Genomic DNA, 20,000 nt, shown 5'->3' with positions numbered 1-20,000 from the left:
ACCCCCCCTCAAATTTTTCTTCATTAACTTCTGCAACATTCGCGGTCTAAGATCTAATTTCCAATCTGTAGAACATCCCATCTGCTCTTCTAAACCTCATTTTCTTTTCCTCACTCAAACTAAGGTGTCTGAGGCAACTGACAGTAGCCCCTTTTCTGTTCCCTCCTACTTTCTCTATCCTCATTTTCGATCCAAAGCCGGATGTTGCGTTTATGTGCGCAATGGCTTAACCTGCTCTCGTGCCCACGCTCTTGAATCTTCCGAGTTTTCCACCATCTGGCTACGACTACAGAGTCACTCTCAAACTAAATTTATCTGTGCTGTATACCTCTAACCTAACTTCTCTGACTATAAGAAATTCTTTGACTACTTAACTTCCAAAGTGGAGCACATTCTGACCCTCTTCCCTTTTGCAGAGATCTCCATTCTTGGAGACTTCAATGTTCACCACCAGCTTTGGCTTTCCTCCCTCTTCACTGACTATCCTGGTGCACTAGCCTTCAACTTTGCTATCCTCCACGACCTAGAGCAACTGGTGCAACACCCTACTCGTATCCCTGACCATCTTGGAGATATACCCAACATTCTTGACCTTTTCCTGACCTCTAATCCTTCTGTTTATGCTGTCACCCTCTCTCCTCCGTTGGCCTCCTCCAATCACAATCTCATATCTGTATCTTGTCCTATCGCTCCAATCCCTCCTCAGGATCCCCCTAAGCGAAGGTGCCTCTGGCGTTTTGCCTCTGCTAGTTGGAGGACCTGAGGAGGTTATTTTGCTGAGTTTTCTTGGAATGACTACTGCTTCCGTGTCAGAGACCCGTCTTTGTGTGCTGAGCGCATAACAGAGGTGATAGTGTCTGGCATGGAGGCGTACATTCCTCATTCTTTTTCTCGACCTAAACCTTCCAAACCTTGGTTTAACACAGTCTGTTCTCATGTTATACATGATAGAGAGGTGACCCACCAAAGTATTTAGGCCTTCCATCACCAGAATCTCATGCACTTTATATTTCTGCCCGGAACCATGCCAAGTCTGTTCTCCAACTAGCCAAAAACTCCTTCATTAACAGGATATGTCAAAACCTTTTAAGATCTGACTCCCCTCATGATATCTGGCATCTAGCCAAAAATATCTCTAATAACTTTGCTTCTTCTTCTTTCCCTTCTTTATTTCAACCAGATGGCACCACTGCTATCACATCTATTTCTAAAGCTGAACTCTTTGCTCAAACCTTTGCTAAAAACTCTACCTTGGACGATTCTGGGCTTGTTCCTCCCTCTCCTCCACCCTCTGACTACTTCATGCCATCTATTAAAATTCTTCGCAATGATGTTTTCCATGCCCCTGCTGGCCTAAACCCTCGGAAGGCTTATGGACCTGAGACCGCAGAGATTACTTTTTATTAGAGTGAGAAGAACATAAATATTATATACGAATCTTTAATTATATAAGTTTTCTTAACTAATATATTTTTTAATAAATGAATTTAATTAAAATAAATGCATATATATATATATATATATATATATATATATATATATATATATATATATATATATATATATATATATATATATATATATATATATATATATATATATATATATATATATATATATATATATATTCATAAATGCTGAGAGAAATACACATTCTATTCATATAAACTTGAAATGTCACTTTAATATTTTCGTCCTCTTATATTAATTAGTCTTTCCTATGTATCACTTGCTTTCATTTATTTTTTCTTTCGTTTTCTTATTTGTACTACTTTGTTTCTTATGCATTTTTACTTGATTTTTAATCTGTTTTTATGTTAATATAGTGCCTGACTTAAAAGTGTAGCTTTGATAGAGCTAATTATGTATTTCTTATACCTATATTATTTATAGCGAATTTACACCGCTTCTTTAAAGATCAAAACTTTATGTGCACTATACACCAACAAATGATATTCTCAAAGATAAGCTAACTAAGCTAATGGGCTCATACCCCGTAAATGAAAGCTTCAACCTTTCTCTTTTTAATGACATTTCCAGTTTCCTACCTATTATTTTTCTGTACTTTACTAACAGGTATCTTTTTCATTTATTTCTTCTCCTTCTTGGTTTGGGGCTTGACTCGGGCTGGAACTAAATCTTTTTTCATTTATTCTTCTCATTGCAACTAAATTATGCCCGTATCTAACTGAAGCTGCAATTAAATATTTTCTAATTCAAGCTCTAGCATCTACTATCTTAATTCTCTCTCTCTCTCTCTCTCTCTCTCTCTCTCTCTCTCTCTCTCTCTCTCTCTCTCTCTCTCTCTCTCTCTCTCTCTCTCTCTCTCTCTCTCTCTATATATATATATATATACTGGAATGACTTTTCTTATTCTTTAATTAGTATATCTTTACTTTTTAAAATTATGAGCAGCTCCTTTACATTTTTGGCTTCAGCTCCGTTACATTTTTGGCTTCCGCAAGTTATTGAAGGATTGTCTTGACCTCAAGCTTTTATTGTCTTAACAATCCAAAAAAATTACTCCTTTGTTTTTAATTCCCTATTTAACCTACTCTTCTAACTTAGTAACCTTAATTACTTTAGCAGCACATAATTCTTCTTTAATTGGAGCCTTAGGTGGCTTAAATGTTACAAAACTACGTAAACTTATCGCCTTCTCTTCAGTTAACCATATATCTTAATACTTATTGTTATATCAATCAGTGATATAATATGACTCATTTACTTTATCTTCTTTATTTCAGGCTCTGTAAATATTTTACTCTTTATTACTCAGTCATCAATTTCCGTTATAACAATTGAAAACAAAAGGAAGATTGCCCTAAAACTTTTTTTTTTTTACCAATAAATTTCTTATCTTTAGGTCTTCCTCCCTTTTCAGGATTTACACCTAAATGAATTATAATTCAACTACTCTCTTCTAAAATAATAATTTTCTCTCCTTTAATTCTTCTTTTTTTTTTTTAAGTCTTATTACTCTGTATTTCTATCTACGTCTCTTTTTCCCAATAATGCCATTATCTTTTCCTTCATTTACCACTTCCCTTAAAATTAAACCATTGGTAACATTTTCTCCTATCTTAATCTTTGTTACTTTCATTAATATGTTTGGAATATGTTTTCCTATTCCATATTTAGCGTAGGATTTTAAGTTATATTAAACTAATGGCCTTCAAAGCCCCCCCAAAAAAAAATCTTTTAAAATCCTAAATTCCAGTGTTTCCACACATCTTTAGATTTGCAATCTAATATTATTTATATTTTGCTATAGAACCTAATAAGAAAGTTTTTTTTACCTTGTTTTTAGATTTGCAATGTAACGCCTGCACTTCTCAGCCATCTTATTATGCAACGATGATTCTTTTCTACAAATCATAAAGACATTGGTACACTATTTCATTTTTGGAGCATGGTCTGGTATAGTAGGAACCTCGTTAAGTATAATTATTCGAGCAGAATCAGGTCAGCCAGGCACATTTATTGGCAACGATCAAATTTACAATGTTGTAGTTACCGCCCATGCCTTTGTTATAACCTTCTTCATAGTTATACCAATTATAACTGGAGGATTTGGTAATTGACTAGTCCCTCTTATATAAGGAGCCCCTGATATAGCGTTCCCTCGTATAAATAACATAAGATTCTGACTTTTGCCTCGTTCTTTAACTCTTCTTCTAATAAGAGGTATAGTGGAAAGAGGAGCTGGTACAGGTTGAACTGTTTAGCCTCCTCTAGCAGCAGCTATTGCCCATGCAGGAGCATCAGTTGATCTTGGTATTTTTTCTCTTCACCTTGCTGGTGTGTCCTCAATTCTTGGAGCAGTTAGTTTTATAACAGATGTAATTAACATACGATCCTTTGGAATAAGAATAAATCAAATACCTTTGTTTGTATGAACTGTTTTTATTACTGCCATTCTCTTACTTTCATCCTTACCTGTATCAGCAGGAGCAATCACTATGATTTTAACTAACCGAAATCTTAATACATCTTTCTTTGACCCCGCTGGAGGTGGTGATCCTGTTTTATATCAATATCTATTTTGATTTTTTGGTCACCCTGAAGTTTATATTCTCATTTTACCAGCCTTTGGAGTAATTTCCCATATTGTAAGACAAGAATTCGAGAAAAAAGAATCATTGGGTGCATTAGGTATGATCTGTGCTATAATGGCTACTGGAATTTTAAGATTTATCCTTTGAGCTCACCATACATTTACAGAAGGTATAGTCGTTGATACACGAGCTTACTTCACATCAGCCACAACAATTACTGCTGTTCCTACAAGTATTAAAATTTTCAGATGACTTAGAACCCTACTTGGAACACAAATTAACTATAGTCCCTCGATATTATGAGCTTTATGTTTTATTTTCTTTATTTACTGTTGGAGGTTTAACAAATGTTGTCCTGGCAAATTCATCAATTGATATTATTGTTCATGATACTTATTACGTTGTAGCTCATTTTCATTATGTTTTATCTATAGGGGCTGTACTCGCTATTTTTGCACAGTGATTCCACCTTTTTAAAGGCTTATCACTTAACCCTAAATTAATAAGAATCCACTTTACTGTCATATTCATCGGTGTAAATATCACTTTCTTCCCTCAACATTTCATAGCACTTAACGGAATACCTCCACATTACTCTGATTACCCGCCGATATTTCATGGAAGAAACCTGTGGAAGAAACAATACTTCATGTTGCCTACGCAACAATATCCTATGGAAGAAACAATATTTCATGTTGTCTACGCAACAATATCCTATGGAAGAAACAATATTTCATGTTGCCTACGCAACATGAAATATTGTTTCTTCCAAAGGATCTATAGTATATCTCGTTGCTATATTAATTTTTATAATTATCATTTGAGAAGCTTTAATTTCTAATCGTCCTGTTCTATTCCCCCCTTTCCTGCCTCTTCAGTTGAATGAAACCACTCACACCCACCCGCTGATCACTCTTATATAGGAATTCCACTTACTACTAACTTCTAAAATGGCAGAAAGATGCATAGGATTTAAGCTATTACTAAGATTTCTCTTCTTTTAGAAAATACATTTCTTAATGGCAACATGAACTTTTCTAGGCCTTCAAGACGGAGCTTCCCCTTTAATGGAACAATTCATCTTTATCCATGATCACATTATAGTTGTTCTTATTATAATCATTATCTTTGTGGGATATATCTTAGCGTCACTTCTCAGAAACTCTCTTATTAATCGATTTATACTAGAACATCAAACTATTGATTTATTTTGATATTCATTGCTCTCCCTTCTCTGCGACTTTTATACTCGTACCTTCTTGATGAAGTTAATAATCCTTCCATTTCTCTTAAAACTGTCGGTCATCAATGATATTGAAGTTATGAATACTCTGACTTTCTTAATGAAGAATTTCATTCTTATATAACTCCTACTAACGAACTAGACTTTTCTAGATTTCGTCTCTTACATGCAGATAATCGAACTGTTCTTCCAATAAATACACAAATATGTATTGTAATCACCGCAGCGGATGTCATTCACTCTTGAACTGTCCCAGACGCTATTCCTGGTTGACTTAATCAAACTAGACTTATAATATCTCGTCCAGAATTATTTTATGGTCAAGGTTCAGAACTCTGTGGTGCTAATCATAGATTTATACCTATTGTGATTGAAAGTGTAAACACAATTTTTCCTAAATTGAATTTCTTCATGTTCTGACTCACCCGATAACTGAAAGTAAGTGTAGGTCTTTTAAACTTATTATAGTATTGCGCCTACTTCTGGTGACAGGAAATTACTTAAATTTTAATATTAATTTATCATGTTAAAGTTATCTCCTAAGATATTTCTTAATGCCTAAAATAGCTCCTTTGCTTCGACTTTATCTTTATTTCTCTTTTTTTCTGTTATCATTAATTATTTTCATATCCTTGATTTTTGTTTTTCTATACCTTTTGAAAAAAATATTCTAAGATCACTGAGCCTTATCTAATCCTACAATTCTCTTGAAAATTATAGCTAATTTGTTCTCAATTTTTTTTACCTTCTTTAAGAATCTTCAACTTTTCATTAAACTGAATTTTGCACTTTTGTAGAGCTCCTATTTATTCCTTACCTTTATTGAGCTTCTCCTTCACGATGATCTCTATGATGAAGCGAAATTATTTGTACTTTACACAAAGAATTTAAAGCACTTCTAACTTCTTATTCTTTAGGTTCAACTATATTTTTCGTTGCTTTGTTTTCTTTAGTTCTTTATAATATTTTTAAGGTTTACTGCCTTACATTTTTACAAGATCTAGACACACAGCAATAACCTTAACACTTTCATTGCCTTCATGAGTAACTTTACTACTTAGAGGTTGAGTTAACCACACTCAACATATATTCGCTCATTTAGTTCCTGAAGGAACTCCTTCTGTCCTTGTACCATTTATAGTTTTAATTGAAACTATCAGAAACATTACTCGACCCGGGACTTTAGCTGTACGATTACCAGCTAATATAATTGCAGGCCATCTTCTTTTAACCTTATTAGCTAATACTGGACCATCTATAACATCCTCATTTCTTTTATCTATTCTTATTTTTTTCTCAACTTTTATTATTAACCTTAGAATGAGCTGTTGCAATTATTCAATCCAATGTTTTTGCTGTCTGACGAACTCTTTACACCAGAGAAATTAACTAATGACATCATCTCACGGTTTTTACCCTTACCATTTAGAAGATATAAGACCACGGCCTTTAACTGGTTCTATTACGGTAATAATATTAACTATATGTTTAGTTAAATGACATAACATAATTTTTTTGTTATTAAGACTTGTTGCTATTCTCCTTACCATATATCAAAGGTGACATGATGTTACTCGAGAGGGTACATTCCAAGGACTACATACCTCTGTAGTAGAAAAAGGCTTACGATGGAGAATAATTTTATTTATTGCCTCAGAAATATTATTCTTTTTTTTCTTTTTTTTTCATTTTCCTGAGCTTTTATTTTCATAGTAGATTAGCCCCAACGATTGAAATTGGGATAAACTGACCTCCTTACGGTATTCAACCTTTCAACCCATTTGAAATGTCCTTATTAAACACTACTATTCTTTTGTCTTGAGGAGCTACCGTAACTTGAGCCCATCATGCTATTATAAAATCTAGTCATAGGCAAGCCATTCAAAGACTAGGCCTTACAATTGTTTTAGGATTTTATTTTACTCTTCTTCAAGCTTTCAAGTACTTGTTGACTCCGCGTTTGGCTCTACTTTTTTTTTTTCTTGTAGCTACAGGCTTTCATGGTCTTCATGGAATTATTGGAACCTCATTTCTACTTATTATTATTATTATTATTATTATTATTATTATTATTATTATTATTATTATTATTATTATTATTATTTTATTTATTTATTTATTTATTTTTTTTATGTCTATATTTTAGTCACTTTTCATGTAATCATCGTGTTGGATTTGAAGCAGACGCATCATACTGACACTTTGCTGAGGTACTTTGATTATTCCTTTACGTCTTTATTTACTGATGAGGAGGCCATTTTTTTTTTTTTTTTAATATATAAAGTATATCCAATCAGAAAGTCTAGAACGCCTACAAAAAATAATTCTTACAATACTTTTTATTTGTTTATTTTTACTAACTTTAATTATTTGTTATATTGTTATAACCTTAGTATCCCAAATAAAAAAAAAATATTAACTGAGAAAAAAATTTTTATGAATGTGGATTTAATCCTAAAGGTTCAGCTTCGATTTTTTTTTTTTTCTAATTGCTGTAATTTTTTTTTTTTTATGTAGAGATTACATTACTTTTACCTTCAGCATCAAATTTTTTTTAACATTACTGAAGTATTTTCTTGATTGTTTACTAGAGCTCTCTTATTCTTCTCTTAGGCCTTTACTACGAGTGAGCACAGGGAACTTTAGAAGGATCTGATTAATACTTTAAGACCGCAGTCAAATTATATGACATATGAGTTGCATTCATAAAGTGTTTTAGTAAACTGGTTTTATTAAATTTTATCTATTAGACAGCAATATTCTTTTTGAATTATATAAATTTAAATAATTAAAACTGTAAAAATAATAATTACAATTACAGATACTTTTATAAACACTTTAATTGTTGAACTGTAAAGAATTAAAAATATACAAAAAATATATGAAAATAAATAATATAAACCTTGGCCCCCATAAAACTCCAATCAAGCTTTATCGGCTACTTTTCCTAAACCTGACCCTGTCTTCAATCTGTTTTCCCTTAATTTTAAAGTACTCAGTAAAGGTACAAGCCATATTGATCCTATTATTACAACTGAATTATAGTTATTTTCTCTTTTTAATGTGTAATTTACTCTAGTTAGATTTAGTATACTCGTATAACCTACTAAACCTCCTAAAATCCTTACTGCTAATACTGTTATTTTCATTATTGTCCTTAAACAAATGATCTAATATTCTGGAAACAATCTTCATCTTCATGGCGATCCTCCTAAGATAGCTCCTAATCCTAAAATTCTTACTGAGTTAGTTATTAAAAACTCCTCATCCGAAAGATTAGTGATACATCTCAAATTATATTCTCCTGAAAGAGAATAAAGAATTAAACGCAAAGTGTACATTACTGTCAATCCTGTTGCCATCACATATAAGAACAATGCAATAAAATTGATTCATCTTATAAAAGCAACTTCTAAAATTGTATCCTTTGAATAAAATCCTGCTATGCAAGGGAATCCGCTTTGAGCTAAGTTGGCTACAGTTATGCATGATACTGTCAGAGGCATAAATTTAACTAAATTTCCCGTAAGTCGATTATCCTGATAACCAGCCACTCTATGAATTACAACACCAGCACATATAAAAAGTAAAGCTTTAAACAAAGCAAGACTCAGTAAATGAAAAAAAAAAAAAGCCAGATCCATATAACCTAAATATAAAATTCTTAATATAACTCCTACTTGACTTAATGTTGATAAAGCAATCATTTTTTTGAGATCATACTCAGAATTTGCTCCTAGTCCCGCTATAAATATTGTCAAACATGAAGTAATCAACAATACACTTTGAACGACAGATCCCTCTGAAGCAGCCCTAAATGGAATTATTAAATAAACCTCAGCAGTCACTAGTGTTGAAGAATGAACTAAAGCTGAGACAGGTGTTGGAGCCGCTACAGCAGCCGCCAGTCACGCACAAAAAGGAATTTGAGCTCTTTTGTTTATTGCTGAAATAAATAAAAAAAAAAGAAAAAAAAAAGAAAAAAAAAAAATAATAATAATAATCTCTCGTCTATATAATCCCTTTTAAAACAAAAAAAATTAATCCTCCTAATCTTCTCATTAATCCAGTTCTCAGTAAAATTGCTACATCACCTAAACTGTTTGATAGAATAGTTAATAATCCTGCGTTTGCAGACTTTTCATTCTGATAACAAATTACTAAGGCATGAGTCACTAATCCTTATCTATCTCAACCCAATAAAATTCTGATTGAATTATGTCTTAATACTATAAACCTTATAGAAAGAATGAAAGCCAAAACAAGATATATAAATCGATTAAAAGTCTTATCATCGGCTATATAACTCCCTCTATAAAAAAGAACTCTGCCAGAAATTACAAACACAAATCTTATAAATAATAAAGAGATCCAATCTAAAACCAAAGTAAATACAACCACCCTTCTTATTAACCTAAAAAGTTCTCTTTCAGTTACATCTATAATACCTCTTTCAGTTTTTGCCAATGCTAAAGTCCCACAAATAGCTGAATAAAACCACTATTCTAATTTCATGTATTGAAATTTTCCATATCACTCTTTTAATTATTTAAAAGATTTAAGTTATTAATAAAGCTCTATTTATAATTGTTACATTTAAAGGAAATCAATATAAAAACAATTTCAGATACTCTCTAACTTTTCCTGAACAACATGAATATAAAGTTATAAAAACTCCATGCTGCCTCAATCTATATATGTATAAAGTGTAATTTGCACTAAAAAAAAAAAAAGGAAGATAGTAGTCTAAGTCCTACAATAGAAATCTTTCTTCAGCTCAAAACTGTTAAAATTAATATAATCTCTGGTGCTACTTTTAAGGAAGGTGGTCTGGCCATATTCCTTGCTCTTAGTAAAAATCATCATAGTCCTATTCTAGGTATAAATGCTAAAAATCCTTTATTGACTATCAGTGTTCGTCTTCCAGTACGTTCATAAGCTATATTAGCTAAGCAAAGTAAACCAGAGGAACATAAACCATGTCCAACTATCAATATTACACTTCCAGGTAATCCCCATCAACTAAAAACTACAATCCCACATAACACTAACCTTATGTGTACAAAAAATGCCAAAACAGTTCTTACATACCAAAATCTATATAAATAATCTACTCCTTCTACAGGAACCCTTAAGCTAATAGTTAATCTCCCTGTCATTAAATAATAAACAGACACCAATAAAGGTAAAGAAAATGCTAAAGTATAAAAAAAAAGTATATAGATTCCTGCCTGTACACGCTCAGGTTGATACCCTCAACCTAGAATAAAAATTAATGTTGGAATTAAAGAAGCCTCAAATCTAATATAAAATATTAAATAATCTACAGAAGAAAAGTTAATATTAAAAAAAAAAATAATAACATAATATTTCTAATGATAAATCTTTCACTAAAATTACATAAATTCTTGATGTTCTGACTAGAAATTACAATTAAAGAAACAATTTAAATCTTTTATAGAATTAAATTATATCTAATATAATCTAATCCCAATCAAAATCATATATTAAAAAAAAATGATAACTTATACTAATCAAAAATCAAAAAATAAATAAATAAATAAATCCACCTGAACTGTTTTTCACTCATTATTACACTTTATCAATATAATTAAAGGAATTATAAATTTTATCATTCCAATAAATAAAATCTCTTAAAAACATAATTTCCATGGCTTCGTACTACTAAAATCAATATAGTTAAACCTAAAGACCCCTCACACGCAGCCAACGTTAAAAAAAAAATAAATAAAGAAATAAAGAAAAATAAATTTCTCTCCCCACTAAAGTCAACTGCGTTCTTATAAGCCAAAAAACTCCAAGCATTGTAAACTCAAGACTTAACAAATAATTTAACATGTGGTTATTGCACGTAATGAACCCTCAAACCCCACAAAAAATGATAACTATAGGAACAAAAATCATTATACCTCTAAAACTTACCATTACTTTTAATAGTTTAACTTAAAACCTTGGTCTTGTAAACCAATAATGAATTTTTTTTTCTTAAAACTTCAGAGAAAAAGAGAAGATTTCTTTACCTTTAATTCCCAAAACTAATAATTTATTTAACTCTTCTTTGATATGACCTTTCTTTTTATTCCCTTCATTTTAGTTTTATCTGTATTATTTACACAGTTAATTCATCCTTTATCTACAGGTTTAACCTTGTTAATTTAAACCATCAAATTTCTCTTTCAGCCAGATTAACAACATACACTTACTGATTCTCATATATTCTCTCTATAATTTTCTTAGGAGGTATACTTGTATTATTCATTTATGTTACATCTTTAGCTTCTAATGAGTCATCCTCATTCTCATTCTCTTATTCCACCTTCCTTATTTCCTCCTTCTTCTCTTAATTTTTTTCCACTTACTCTTTTCTGAGATCCCTTGCTAAACGAAGCTGTAACCAACGCTCCTTTATCATCTCTCAATATAGAATCATGAAATGTTTTTATTATTAGATGAATCTGTAGTTCTAATTTGATAAATTTCACCATTTATCATCCTTTACCTACTCTTAACCTTAATTGTAGTGGTAAAAATTACTAATTTATTTAAAGGACTCTTACGATTCTCTCCTTAGTGACAACACCTCTCTGAAAATGTCACCTTTTATTTAAAATTGTCAACAACTCTCTAGCTGATATACCCTTATCTTCAAATATTTCGACTTTTTGAAACTATGGATCATTGCTAGGATTGTGTCTTGTCATCCAAATTGCTGCCGGTTTATTCTTAGCTATACATTACACTGCTCACTTTGATCCAGCATTCTCTAGAGTAGCCCATGTCTGCTGAGACGTACACTGTGGCTGACTTCTCCGAACTATACATGCCAATGGAGCATCATTTTTCTTTATCTGTCTCTATATTCATATTGGACCAGGTATTTATTATGGATTCTATATAATCTTCCATGCTTGAATAGTTGGAGTAGTGATTTTGTTTATAGTTATAGCAACAGCTTTTTTTAGGTTATGTTCTCCCTTGACGGCAGATGTCATTCTGGGGAGCTACTGTTATTAATCATCTTTTTTTTTCAGCTATTCCCTACATTGGTACAGATTTAGAACAATAAATCTGAGGAGGATTTTCAGTAGATAATGCCACACTAACTCGATTTTTCACCTTTCATTTCGTCCTTCCTTTCATTATTGCCGCTATAACTATTATTCATATTTTTTTTCTCCATCAATCAGGTGCTAATAACCCCCTAGGTGTATCAAGACAGTTAGAAAGTACCTTTTCATCCTTATTTTACATTTAAAGACATTGTTGGATTCATTGTTATATTTACACTTTTACTTATTCTGTCCCTTCTTAATCCTTATTTGTTAGATCCTGATAACTTTATTAGAGCTAATCCTCTAGTTACTCCTGCCCATATTCAACCACAATGATATTTCTTGTTCGCATGTGCACTCCGATCTATTACAAATAAGCTTGGAGGGGTAATCGCTCTAGTTGCCTCAGTAGCAATCATTATAATTTTACCTTTCGCTCATACATCAAATTTTCGCAGATTAACTTTTTAACCTCTAAATCAACTTATATTTTGAATTTTGGTTTCAGTATTGATTCTACTTACTTGAATTGGACCTCGACCCGTTCAAGAACCCTATGTTCTTACAGGCAAAATTATAACTCTCATTTTTTTAAATTTTCTTTTATTATCAATCCCCTCCTACTCATAAGATGACATAATTTATTAAAATGATCATTTATTTGATTTAAAATAGACTTTTGAAAGTAGCAGAAAAGGAAAAATATTATTAACGATTGTGTTAACATATTATTTTAATTATATTTATAAATTTAATACAAAACATAAAGATTTTACCCCAATAAAAAACAATAAATAACTGATAGAAACTGGAAAAAATCCTTTTCAAGCTAAATACATCAATTTATCGTATCGAAGCCGAGGTAAACTTCCTCGAACTCACACAAAAATGAATGCCAAAAATATAGACTTTAAATAAATATTTTCCTGCAAGGTCTTCTTCCCAAAAACACAATAACGAAAAGAACTCTTATAAAAAGAATTTTTTTGAATATTCTGCTATAAAAATTAAAGCAAATCCCCCTCTCCTATATTCCGTGTTGAACCTCGAAACTGACCCTGATTCTCCTTCTGTAAAATCAAAAGGTGTCCGGTTAGTTTCCGCTAAACAAGAAGCAAACCAAATTAACCTCAAAGGTAACGATAAAAATATGAAGCAAATATAACATTGATATTTAACAAATAACTCTTCACAAAAGCCATTTCTGCCAAAACACAAATAATTAAAACTAAGTAAATTACAATCTCCACTAATAACACAAAACAATTACATTCAGTTGTTTTACTATTTATAACATGTATTCTATTTAACTAGATCCTAAATCCAGCACATACTATCTGGCAAAATAGTATTTCAATTATACAAAAAAATTTAATTACTTAATCCTTCCGTACTACTTTTTTTTTTTTTTTTAATTCCAGAAGATAGAAACCGACCTGACTCTCGCCGGTCTGAACTTAAATCATGTAAAAAAATAAAGGTCGCACAGACCTTCTTTTATAGCTGCTGCACTATAAACACATTTTGATTCAACATCAAGGTCGCAAACTTATTTTTTGATAAGGACTCTCTAAAAAAATATAAATAAATAAATAAATAAATAAATAAAATAAAATAAAATAAAATAAATAAATAAATAAATAAAATTACGCTGTTATCCCTAAAGTAACTTGATCTTCTAATCCTTAATATAAGGATCACTTACAAACTGTAATCACATATAATTGTCCAATTACAATAGCAGTTATTTTCATTTATACCCTTAGCGCCCCAACCAAATAAACCTTTTAAGTCTATTTTTATTATTTTTAATTCATCAAAATTATTAAGTTTATAAAGCTTTATAAGGTCTTATCGCCCCTCTAGAAAATCTTAGCCTTTTCACTTACAAGTTAAATTCAATTTTGATAAAAGAGACAGACTTTTCTTTGTTCAACCATTCCTACAAGTTTCCAATTAACAAAGTGATGATAATGGTACCTTTGCACGGTCAACACACCGCGGCTATTGAACATTTCCTGTCAGTGAGCAGGCTGCACCATAAACAACCTCAGAAAGACATGTTTTTGATAAGCAGGCAAGAAATAACCTTTGCCGAGTTCCTTTTTTATTCCATTATTTTATTATAATTAATTCTCTTTATTTCATTTTTCTCAAATCATTCTACATATTCATTCTACTAATACACTCATTATTTTTTTTAAATTTTACGTTAAATTCAATATTCTAGTACTTTATCAAAGACATAAATAAATAATTTTCTTTCTCCTAAATCTAAATTAGAACACTTTAATTTCATAGCTACTTTTAACCCCCAAAAAACATTATTATTTTTTTTTGTCCTATTGATTAATTTTGTAAGTGGTAAGAAGCTCGTCCCTCCTAGCCTTAAATATATAATAAACCTTTTCAACGTAACTGAAACGCTATACTAACTTTAGCTGTGCTTTGATTCTCGTATCCAGGCTCACTTTCCAGTAAGCCTGCTGTGTTACGACTTGTCTCATCTTAATAATGAAAGCGACGGGCGATATGTACATGCTTTACACCTTACATCTAGCAAGCATGTTAAACTTACTTTACAATCAAATCCTCCTTCTAATTAACCTTTAAATTCATTTTCCCTACTAAATAAAATTTATCGTAACCCATTTTAACTTAAGCAGTAGACAACTCGGAGGAGGCAGTAGACACCTACCGAAACGATAATTACTCATAGTGAGGTGTGCAGCACTGTTCAGGGGGTGCTGTGAACTTATCATTAAACCCAGCTGTGACCTCACTGAACGTTTCCCTTTGTGTCTCACAACACAAGGGGGCAGTCACAGCCTGCCCTCTAAAGACAACTCTCTTCCTCCACACAAAACTACAAGCACCTAATAACACACACACCCTTCACTCAAAAAATTTTAAAATCATGGCGACTCCTACACCAGCCTCGGAGTCCCCATCTGGGGAGGGGACCATAAATGTCCCCAGGTCGAACTGTCTTTCTGTCGACGACCCTAAGTGTCTTGACACCCCCCTCAACTTTTTCTTCATTAACTTCTGCAACATTCGCGGTCTAAGATCTAATTTTCAACCTGTAGAACACCACCTCTCCTCTTCTAAACCTCATCTTCTTTTCCTCACTGAAACTCAGGTGTCTGAGGCAACTGACAGTAGCCCCTTTTCTGTTCCCTCCTACTTTCTCTATCCTCATTTTCGATCCAAAGCTGGATGCTGCGTTTATGTGCGCAATGACTTAACCTGCTCTCGTGCCCACGCTCTTGAATCTTCCGAGTTTTCCACCATCTGGCTACGACTACAGAGTCATTCTCATACTAAATTTATCTGTGCTGTATACCTCTCTCCTAACTCCTCTGACTATAAGAAATTCTCTGACTACTTAACTTCCAAAGTGGAGCACATTCTGACCCTCTTCCCTTTTGCAGAGATCTCCATTCTTGGAGACTTCAATGTTCACCACCAGCTTTGGCTTTCCTCTCCCTTCACTGACCATCCTGGTGAACTAGCCTACAACTTTGCTATCCTCCATGACCTAGAGCAATTGGTGCAACACCCTACTCGTATTCCTGACCGTCTTGGAGATACGCCCAACATTCTTGACCTTTTCCTGACCTCTAATCCTTCTACTTATGCTGTCACCCTTTCTTCTCCGTTGGGCTCCTCCGATCACAATCTCATATCTTTATCTTGTCCTATCGCTCCAATCCCTCTTCAGGATCCCCCTAAGCGAAGGTGCCTCTGGCGTTTTGCCTCTGCTAGTTGGGGAGACCTGAGGAGGTATTTTGCTGATTTTCCTTGGAATGACTACTGCTTCCGTGTCAGAGACCCGTCTTTGTGTGCTGAGCGCATAACAGAGGTGATAGTGTCTGACATGGAGGCGTACATTCCTCACTCTTTTTCTCGTCCTAAACCTTCTAAACCTTGGTTTAACACAGCTTGTTCTCGTGCTATACATGATAGAGAGGTGGCCCACAAAAGATACTTAAGCGTTCCTTCACCAGAATCTCATGCACTTTATATTTCTGCCCGGAACCATGCCAAGTCTGTTCTCCAACTAGCCAAAAACTCCTTTATTAACAGAAAATGTCAAAACCTTTCAAGATCTAACTCCCCTCGTGATTTCTGGCATCTAGCCAAAAATATCTCCAATAACTTTGCTTCTTCTTCTTTCCCTCCTCTACTTCAACCAGATGGCACCACTGCTATCACATCTATTTCTAAAGCTGAACTCTTTGCTCAAACCTTTGCTAAAAACTCTACCTTGGACGATTCTGGGCTTGTTCCTCCCTCTCCTCCACCCTCTGACTACTTCATGCCACGTATTAAAATTCTTCGTAATGATGTTTTCCATGCCCTCGCTGGCCTAAACCCTCGGAAGGCTTATGGACCTGATGGGGTCCCTCCTATTGTTCTCCGAAACTGTGCCTCCGTGCTTGCACCTTGCCTAGTCAAACTCTTTCAGCTCTGTCTGTCAACATCTACCTTTCCTTCTTGCTGGAAGTTTGCCTACATTCAATCTGTTCCTAAAAAGGGTGACCGCTCTAATCCCTCAAACTACCGTCCTATTGCTTTAATTTCCTGCTTATCTAAAGTTTTTGAATCTATCCTCAACAGGAAGATTCTTAAACATCTATCACTTCACAACCTTCTATCTGATCGCCAGTATGGGTTCCGTCAAGGCCGCTCTACTGGTGATCTTCTGGCTTTCCTTACTGAGTCTTGGTCGTCCTCTTTTAGAGACTTTGGTGAAACTTTTGCTGTTGCCTTGGACATATCAAAAGCCTTTGATAGAGTCTGGCACAAAACTTTGATTTCAAAACTACCCTCCTATGGTTTCTATCCTTCTCTCTGTAACTTCATCTCAAGTTTCCTTTCTGACCGTTCTATTGCTGCTGTGGTAGACGGTCACTGTTCTTCTCCTAAATCTATTAACAGTGGTGTTCCTCAGGGTTCTGTCCTGTCACCCACTCTCTTCTTATTATTCATTAATGATCTTCTAAACCAAACTTCTTGTCCTATCCACTCCTATGCTGATGATACCACCCTGCACTTTTCCACGTCTTTTCATAGACGTCCTACCCTTCAGGAGGTAAACATATCACGCAGGGAAGCCACAGAACGCCTGACTTCTGATCTTTCTGAAATTTCTGATTGGGGCAGAGCAAACTTGGTATTGTTCAATGCCTCAAAAACTCAATTCCTCCATCTATCAACTCGACACAATCTTCCAGACAACTATCCCCTCTTCTTCAATGACACTCAACTGTCCCCCTCTTCTACACTGAACATCCTCGGTCTGTCCTTTACTTATAATCTGAACTGGAAACTTCACATCTCATCTCTAGCTAAAACAGCTTCTATGAAGTTAGGTGTTCTGAGACGTCTCCGCCAGTTTTTCTAACACCCCCAGCTGCTAACTCTGTACAAGGGCCTTATCCGTCCATGTATGGAGTATGCTTCACATGACTGGGGGGTTCCACTCATACTGCTCTTCTAGACCTGGTGGAATGAAAAGCTTTTCGTCTCATCAACTCCTCTCCTCTAACTGACTGTCTTCAGCCTCCGTCTCATCGCCGCCATGTTGCATCTCTAGCTGTCTTCTACCGCGATTTTCATGCTAACTGCTCTTCTGGTCTTGCTAACTTGCCTCCCCTCCTCCCGCGGCCTCGCTGCACAAGACTTTTTTCTTTCTCTCACCCCTATTTTGTCCACCTCTCTAACGCAAGAGTTAACCAGTATTCTCAATCATTCATCCCTTTCTCTGGTAAACTCTGGAACTCCCTGCCTGCGTCTGTATTTCCATCTTCCTATGACTAGAATTCCTTCAAGAGGGAGGTTTCAAGACACTTATTCCTGAATTTTTGAGTACCACTTTGACCCTTTTATGGGACTGGCATTTCAGTGGGCATTTTTTTTTATTGGATTTTTGTTGCCCTTGGCCAGTGTCCTTCCTACATTAAAAAAAAAAGGAGAAAGGTACTCACCAGCAGGTGTCACACAAAGACCAAAGGTACGCACCAGAAGGTACTAGGGAAAGGACGAAGTACTAGCCAGCAGGCACTACATAAAGGGCAGGGGTACTCACCAGGAGGGACCAGAGTCGTTGTCCGTGGACACCGAGGACCAGGAGCTCTACTTGGAACAGGGTGACGGCGCGGGCAGCCAGTCCATCTCCCCGGCCGGCACGGCGGCCCCTACACTCTGGGTGCGGTGGTTCTTGCTGATAAAGGCACTCCAGTGGTCACCGCTGCTGGAGGTGAGGCGCTGGGACCTGGGGCCCGAAGGAGAGATCTGGGCGGAGTGGGACGCTGCCGTGCAGGAGGCACAGCCGGTCAACTGGGGCGTCTGTGGGGAGCTGCACCGCCGCCCATACCGCAGCGCCACGGAGGCAAAGGACGTGGGCGCCTGCTGGAAGGCGGGCGTGCCACGGAGAAGTGTGTGGCCTCCCGAGGAGTGAACGACGGCAGTGTGGATAGCACGGGTGCAGGCAGGCGAGGGGGCACAAGGCACGTGTGGGGAGCGGGCGGCAGCCAGGGGACCGCCCATGGGCAAGCCGATGCCGCGCCCTACGGTCACGTTGCGGGGAATCACCTTCAGCTTGATGGGCCTGCGCGGGTCTGTTGGGAGAGGAAGAATGAGTGAACATGACGCCGCAGGGAGCAGCGTGACGCAACTCACATGTCACACCACCGCCGCCACCCAAGAGAAGGCCGCCCGCCACTCACCTGATGGAGACTATCGCTTCTCTTGTTCCCCGGGCGAGTGCCGTTCCTTGCCCTCCTCAGCGCTGGACCTCCGCTGCGACTTGGCTCCTTTGGCCTCCAGCGCCAGGCTCCTGCTGGCCTCGGCGGACCTGCCAGCCTCCGTGTCCAGGTCCCCTCCGGCATCCCACTCACCCTTGAGGTGACGATAACTCGTGGAGACCTGCAGACCCAAGAGACGCGGTGGTGAGGAAAGCATCAGGTATCGGTCAGTCACTCAAACATTCACTCACACAGTCAGATAGTGCGTCAGCCCGTCATTCACGTGGTCAGTTATGCAACCACCCACACATGCCGCTAAAAGGTCAATAAGCTAGTCAGTCAGTCAGTCAGTCAAACATCCAGATTGTTAGCCAACTAATTAGTCACTCAACAAACCATCTCGCCAGTCAACCATTCAGTCAGTCAGTCAGTCAGTCAGTCAGTCAGTCTGCCAGCCAGCCAGATAGACATCCACATAAACACGCCCCTCCCAAAAAGAAACTAATAAAGTAAAAAAGAAAAAAAAAAGACTAGAAAATCAGGAGAGTGCCAAGCCAACACACAAAAAAAAGGAAAAGAAAGCGGGGAGAGAGAGAGAGAGAGAGAGAGAGAGAGAGAGAGAGAGAGAGAGAGAGAGAGAGAGAGAGAGAGAGAGAGAGAGAGTGGTCGCAAAATTAATGTTTAACTAATTCTGCGAAGACTACCTATATGACCTCCTCCTCCTCCTCCTGTGTTTCCCTCCCCTCATAAATCCTCGCCTCACGGATCTTCCTCTTTATCGAACACCTTGCTGCCAAATATTGACTTTTAATACACCTTTTTCATCTCTCTCTCTCTCTCTCTCTCTCTCTCTCTCTCTCTCTCTCTCTCTCTC

General features: G+C 35.6%; 1 protein-coding gene, 1 long non-coding RNA gene and 2 pseudogenes across 2 annotated transcripts in view; 2 read left to right on the top strand and 2 right to left on the bottom strand.

Annotated features, from left to right (window-relative positions):
• The window catches only part of LOC135097503 (cytochrome c oxidase subunit 1-like), a 4,706-nt pseudogene extending 657 nt beyond the window's left edge, over positions 1-4,049 (top strand).
• LOC135097496 (uncharacterized) overlaps positions 1-20,000 on the bottom strand; it is a 94,188-nt gene that overhangs the window by 36,729 nt on the left and 37,459 nt on the right. The window lies entirely within an intron of this gene.
• LOC135097502 (cytochrome c oxidase subunit 3-like) lies at positions 6,694-7,547 on the top strand (annotated as a pseudogene).
• The window catches only part of LOC135097509 (uncharacterized), a 3,339-nt gene continuing 1,678 nt past the window's right edge, over positions 18,340-20,000 (bottom strand). The window contains exons 2-3 of the mRNA XM_063999453.1: positions 19,109-19,307; positions 18,340-19,000 (exon numbers count right to left, since the gene is read on the bottom strand). Coding sequence (XP_063855523.1) covers positions 18,516-18,929 — 414 coding nt within the window. The 5' untranslated portion in view covers positions 18,930-19,000; positions 19,109-19,307 and the 3' untranslated portion in view covers positions 18,340-18,515. The remainder of the gene's footprint in view (positions 19,001-19,108; positions 19,308-20,000) is intronic.

Source organism: Scylla paramamosain, unplaced genomic scaffold (genome assembly GCF_035594125.1).
Source record: "Scylla paramamosain isolate STU-SP2022 unplaced genomic scaffold, ASM3559412v1 Contig23, whole genome shotgun sequence".
NCBI lineage: Eukaryota > Metazoa > Arthropoda > Malacostraca > Decapoda > Portunidae > Scylla > Scylla paramamosain.
This window is presented reverse-complemented; position numbering and strand designations above follow the sequence as displayed.